Source organism: Echiichthys vipera (assembly GCF_963691815.1).
Source record: "Echiichthys vipera genome assembly, chromosome: 13".
In the NCBI taxonomy this organism is placed as follows: Eukaryota; Metazoa; Chordata; class Actinopteri; order Perciformes; family Trachinidae; genus Echiichthys; species Echiichthys vipera.
In genome coordinates, this window is record NC_139838.1 from 14,768,326 (window position 1) to 14,774,955 (window position 6,630).

Here is a 6,630-nt window from a genome sequence, read left to right on the forward strand (position 1 = left end):
TCCCTCAGCAATGTTGTTATTTTTAAGCTGATTTTGTTCTGCTTAATGATGCTGCTATAGGCCTAGTCTGCCGGGGGATAATACTTTTCCAGATACTCTGAGCTTCTCTCCTCTCTGTCTGTATCATTCATGTCTCATCAATGCATGTTACTAAGTCACTTCTTCCCCGGAGTTGTTTGTGCTTTGTCGTTTCGCAGGTCTCTGCTGATCGTGGTGATGCCTGCTGCCGTGGTCCTGCATGACGCTTCCTGCTACTATTATAATCTATCACCTTAGCTGTGCTTTTTTCTACTATTCTGTTGTATTAACTGCCAAAACATATAAGTCATATTCACATTACTTTGGATATTATTATAGTTACTGGATGTGTGTCTGTCTCTGTCTTTGTGTCTGTCTTTGTCTCTCTCTGTCCATCTGTCCGTCTTTTCTCTCTTTCTCTCTCCTTTTCTTCTCCACAGAGCTGGGTCTGTCTGACGTTCCTGCCTGAGTTATAGGGAAGGTTTTCGTTGCCACCGTACTCTACGGGGGAATTGTTGGGTCTATGTAAATCATAAATAAGTCATAGAGGGTGGTCTTTACCTACTCTGTAAAGTGTCCTGAGATAACTTTTGTTATGATTTGGCACTATAAATAAAATTGAATTGAATTGAATGTGTTAGGTTAATTGATGACTCTAAAATTGCCCGTAGGTGTGAATGGTTGTTTGTCTATGTTTGTCTCTATGTGCCCTGCGATAGACTGGCGTCCTGTCTAGGGTGTACCCCGCCTCACGCCCGATGTCAGCTGGGATCGGCTCCAGCACCCCCCGCGACCCCGACCCCGGGATAAGCGGTTGAAGATGAATGAATGAATGAATAGAATTCCTGCCTCCCAACAACCCACTTCTTTCAAACGCCAACCTTCCTGTTGTTATTTTAAGCTTGACACATCCAATCTGAACCTATTTTGTAATGGAAATATGGTAAATATGAAATAATAAGGAAAATCATTTGACACTATTGTGAGTGTTGGGAGTGTAATCTAAACCAAAATCAGTTTAAGTGTGTTTCTATACAGCATCACACTAAACTGGTTAGGCGCCACCTATAATTGAAGATTCCATATTCTGTTAGAAGGTTTCTGTTGGGACTCCAGTCCAAGTACAAACGTGTGAAACGCTAAAAGGCACAAATCGCTGGGAAAAAAGGAAGAATAAACATTTATGATCTCTTCAATCAATCTGAATAAGCTCACACTGCCTGCTAAATGCCAATAACAAATTAGTATATGTACTTTACGTTCACCCCGTTCACTGTAAAAGTTGATCACACCACTGATGAGTAGAGATGGAGGTTGCAGTAATGTGCAAAGTTGCATCTCATTGCAGTTCAGAGAATGTCTTCAGGTATAATTGTCTTAATTTGAGATGTGTGAGTCAAAAGCAACTGAACACAAATAAAAACATACACAGATGTGAACATGTATATACACTTACACACACACACACACACACACACACATGCACACTTACAGCTTCAGGTTGAGATGAAACACAGATAATTAGCTCTGATGGAAACCAGACTTGAAACTCTAGTCTCTCTCCTATTTGTGTGTTTGTGTTTGTGTTTGTGTGTTTGTGTGTGTGTGTGTGTGTGTATGTGTGGCAGGCCAGCTTCCTCTCCCCCCCTGCCTTTTTGTGGTGTTGAGGGTTAATGTAAACCAGCTCTTGTTATCTCATTATATGAAACTTCAGAGGGAGATGGAAATGAGGGAGACAATAGTAAGTAAGTAACTAAGTAAGAGAGGTAAGACAGTTGCTAGTTTAAACAAGCAAACCAACAATATCGTGGGCCTACTGTCCATGTAGTGGCATGGAATCCATTTTGAGAAAGATTTACAGCTCCCGGTATTATCAAAACACACACAGGCCTGCACCTTTGACTTTTAGATCAGTGTTAAGCCCAAAGCAAGGCGATATAAACTGTGATTAATGAGCGGGAGAGAGAGTGCGTGTCAGTCATCAAAGAGTTTATCATTGCACACTTATATCCAGAGAGCCAGATGCCTTCACGCTGATAACAAGCGGTCATCCCATTACTTTCAAACTTCAAAGGGGGGGCAGGAGCTGAGTGGAGGAACCCTATTCCCCCTTTCTTTCTCTCTTTCTCTCTCTTTCTCTCTCTCTCTCTGTGGAATGTATTTCTCTGTTTGGTAGGCGTGAGAAATCTCCCTTTGTGTGTATAACCTATAAATGTGTGTGTGTGTGTGTGTGTGTGTGTGTGTGTGTGTGTGTGTGTGTGTGTGTGTGTGTGTGTGTGTGTGTGTGTGTGTGTGTGTGTGTGTGTGTGTGTGTGTGTGTGTGTGTGTGTGTGTGTGTTTCGAAGCCTCAGAGGTGACATTCCTCCGTGTCAGAGCAACAGCCTCAAGTTTAAGATAACACGGCCACGGTGATCTAAGGGTGGGAATCGATTCCCCCCGGTGGCAGGCGAGGACCTTGGGTCAAAGCTGATGGCTTTACCTTCCGCACGCAGCCCGTGAAGCAAAAACACAGTAATGCTCCCATTATCATCCCTCAACAAACCAATGGAGAGATATGGAACACACCATGAAGTGTATCTCAGTATCTTTCATCTTTGATAGTTCAAAGTACTCATGTAATAGCCTATTCCTTTAGGAGCTTTACAATTTTCAACTTTTTTCACTATCTAGCCTTTATCTTTTGACTTAAGGAAAATAAAGGCAGTGGGGTCCCATCTAGTCCTCCAGCCCTGGTCTAATCTCATCCTGCGCTCCCTGAATACATCTCAGGACCTATTTTAGTCCAGAAAATACATTGATATTTGTATTATTATATATTTATAGAGATATTTTTGACGGGAAGGTGCAAACTCTAAATTAGCTAGGCAATGCACATTTATTTATACAACACATTTCATACTAAAAGGCAAACCAGTTTACTTGTGATTAAGCTGTTCCAAATTTACTCAAAAAGACTTAAGCCATTTTCTCATACGAACTCGGACAATGTCAGACACATTCTCACAGTTGGGCGCTGGGTAGAGCGAAGAGGCAGGACATGACATTGTTTTACACTGCAGCCGTGTAGCCAGTTTGTAATTTGGTCATAAACAACCTAACCTGTGTCCCAGTAGCCATACTACCATAATATTAGTATGCCAGATAAGATTAACTATATCTCAATACATTGTATGTCAAATGCAATATGCCAAAAATGCCATGATGTCCTACTACATCCAGTTGGATTTTGCAGTATGCAAGCCAGCATGCTTTTCTGGCTATTCTGATCCACAATCCTGCATGCAGCATATATGAGTCAGAGGGTCAAAGGTCAAGGCGTAATGTTAGAAGAAGTAGTATGTCACAATAGTGTGAATACTGCATGCAATAGTACATGCTTTGTAAATGCGGCTGCTGTACAGTACATACTAGAAGTAAAAGAAAAAGTAATGCAATTTGGAAAATACTCCCAGTCTCTTGACATTTCTTAAATTTGTCTGACAATTTTGGCATCGGCCCTTATCAACAGAAGTTCTCTCCAGTTAGATATTTTCTTACGGTTTTGGACCAATCGCATGAGAGAAATGTTACCAACATGCCCACTCACTCGATGGGCTCAGTCGGACATTAAACAGACTTTTTACTTGGAAGCTGGCAGGGTAAAGTCCGTTTGATGTCCGATCCAACTGATTCTGACATTTGAGTTCTCACACACAGCTCCTCTGGACAACGTCTAGATAATTTCAGGTTTGCAGTGCATGTGTGAAAGGGGCTTTATTTTCTGCGGGTTTCTATGTTTGTTTCATGAGCCTCAATTTCAATGTCCCTGATGAAGAAACTCTTATATGCTCTTCTTCTAGGGGTACTTGTGAATTTGGTGTTTCAGTAGTAGTAGCTCTGTGGAAGAACCAACAATATTTGGAATACTAAGGACAAACCTAATAAACAAAAGACAGTTTTGAGATAAGCATAAGTACCTTCTAACATTATTTTGATTTGCCCACAGAGCCACTGTCATCATTTTTTGTTGTCTTGACCTTTTAAGGTGTAAATATGTGAATAACTACTTGTTTTCCATCAGAATTACAGCTATATGTAAGCACACAGGCTATTCAGTTTGCTTTATGACCCGCATCCACTCCTTTTATCTGTCTTGGGATTACTGCTGTAGCACCTGCAGGAGACTCCCATGCTGACCTGTGGCTCGGAGGACATCTGGGAATATCATGCATGCCTCCCACAGCTCCACGTTCACCCTGTTCAAACAGACCACCAGCTAATTATGGCTACCCCAGATCCCTGAGCTCAAGAAATCACTACAGAATAAGCCACGGGTATGAGATGTTTTCTTTTGCCCCCCTACACTGTGGTTTAGTTAACTGGGGATTCAGCAACAACCAATGAAAATAAACGCTCTACATAGGCTCAAAGTACCCAGAGTACTGAGACTGACATGAGTTTGTTTCCGAAAATGTCAGGTATTTAAAACAATTTTTGTATGTCATATAACCACCATCCGTTTATTATTTTATAATCCAGCACCTTATTATAGAGCTTAAGATGAGGTTTTAAAAATGAATATCCAGACAATTGAGAGGTGAGAATGATACTTTCATTGTTTTATTCAAGATATTACCAAATATTTACAACACTCAACATGCACAGACTCCTGATCCATTCAGCATTCTGTGATATCCCAAAAATAAATAACTTTTATTTGAGTGGGGAAAGGGAATTTTGAGCCTGTGTAGAAAAAATAAATACAAAATACTTAATTTGCTGTGAAACACTGTCACAGGGAATGTAGGAATGGATTGTCATTTTTCTCTCATGTTTCAAAACAGAGCAGTTCCTCAGAGCTCATTTTGTTTTTACAACATTCATGGTCGCTGTGGTCTTTCTTTATTCATATCCGTCTTGTTTTTGTTTGTCCTAAGTGCTCCCTTGCAAAAAAAATGAATGTCCTTGCAATGGGAAATATGAAAAGCCCGCTCTCCTCTAAGGCCTGAAGCACAGCGGCCAGCCACTTGGCTGTGTTTGGCCTGTTTCAGTCCATGTGAATGGTCGGCCTGATCCACTGCTTCTTCAGTCTGGGTAATCTATGGAAGAAACATTATTTTGATTAAAAACAATACCCAATACAAAGAAATGTATTGTTTGGAGGGCTCTTGTTGTAAGAGGAATGCACATGCAGGCTGTATTTGCAGTAATGTAACATTGTGATCTATAGGGTAAGTAATGTAAACATAAATATGTTTTTAAAAAAGTGTTTATTTGCCCCTTTGTGAGAAGCTACAGTTAAAGGTGGATGGTGAAATATTGTGGCTTGCGGTCTAACAACTAATGTGTGTAATAGTGTTGCACAGTCTTCAGGGACCACCCCTTTCATTATGAAATGAAACAGGCTTAATTAATTGTAGAGGTGTTTTGGGGGGATGCCATACAAATACTAGTATTGCAGCAAACGCATCACTATTTGGACATAACGATATTACATTTATTTTGCACCTGGTTGGTTGTGCGTAAAATGCGCATAGGGACCACAGCCTGTCTTCCTGCAGGATGAAAAGTGAAAGTCTTACCGTGCCATCTACAGCAGCGCTGCTAATGGGACGCAGTAGACAAGGACCACGAGCCCCCCATTCTCCAGACCGAGAACGCGTAGCTCAGCCGCTCGTGCGCCACGTAGCTGCAGCTGGTCCCTCGCGCGTCCAGCTCATCGCTTTGCAGAACTTGGCACAGGAAGTCGATGTACCGGGCAGCCAGCTTCAGCGTCTGGATCTTGCTGAGTTTGTCCGACGGGAGGGTGGGGATGATCTTACGTAACGACGTGAATGCCTCGTTGAGGGACTGCGTCCGTTGCCGCTCGCGAATGTTGGCCATCACGCGCTGTGTGTGCAGGTCATCGAAGGAGGGCGCGGGGCTGCTGCTGCCCTCGCTGTCGCCGCTCCCTGCACTGCCGCCTCCTCCTTCGCAGCTCTTTCTGCATTTCTTCTTCGCGGGGCTCGGACTCTCTAGGATGTCACCCTCTTCCTCCTCGTCCACGCGCCTCCGTGTCGCCCGCCGCTTCCTCGCGCCTCTCCGCGGCAGCTGACGGTCGTTCTCCTCCTCGCTGTTCCCCGCGCTGTCCATTGGGGAGGAGTCCTCTTCCCGCATCGTCTCAAAGCGTTTCTATGGTCTGTAGGAGTGCAATAACCCCTGACCCTTTATTCAATGAACTGGCAACAACATCAACAAACACGTCAGGTAATAAGAAGTGTGGCCTGAGAAGGGGTGTGGGCTGGTATTACGGTAAATCTCGTGCGCCACGGAGAACGAGAGGTGTCTGCCAGACTAGCACGACCGGGGCTCTTATAGCGGGGAGCGGGCAGGAGGATTTTGGGGAGCGCTGTGATTGGGTGAGGAGGGGTGTAACCTAATACTGCAGAGGAAGGAGAGTGCTATAATATCAGAAATAGTGCTTGAGACTCCTTAAGGCTCCTTTACACAATATTGCGTAAGGGAGTGGAGCTCTAGGGCAGTAGGAACTTTGCCTCTTTTAGGGATTAATTCTTTATCCCCACCCCAATTTATTTCTGCCCCAAATGCATAATGTTTTTTTCTCTCTCATTAGTGGATCTCTCTGTTTATGTT

At 43.2% G+C, this 6,630-nt stretch overlaps 1 protein-coding gene across 1 annotated transcript; it reads right to left on the minus strand.

The window, feature by feature from the left end:
* Positions 1-4,607: 4,607 nt before the first annotated feature.
* twist1a (twist family bHLH transcription factor 1a) lies at positions 4,608-6,287 on the minus strand. The gene is made up of 2 exons (XM_083925305.1): positions 5,580-6,287; positions 4,608-5,096 (listed from the first exon to the last, which is right to left on the minus strand). Exon 1 carries the CDS (start codon positions 6,151-6,153, stop codon positions 5,602-5,604), a length of 552 nt encoding a protein of 183 aa, XP_083781431.1. The 5' UTR covers positions 6,154-6,287; the 3' UTR covers positions 4,608-5,096; positions 5,580-5,601.
* Between the last annotated feature and the right edge of the window lie 343 nt (positions 6,288-6,630).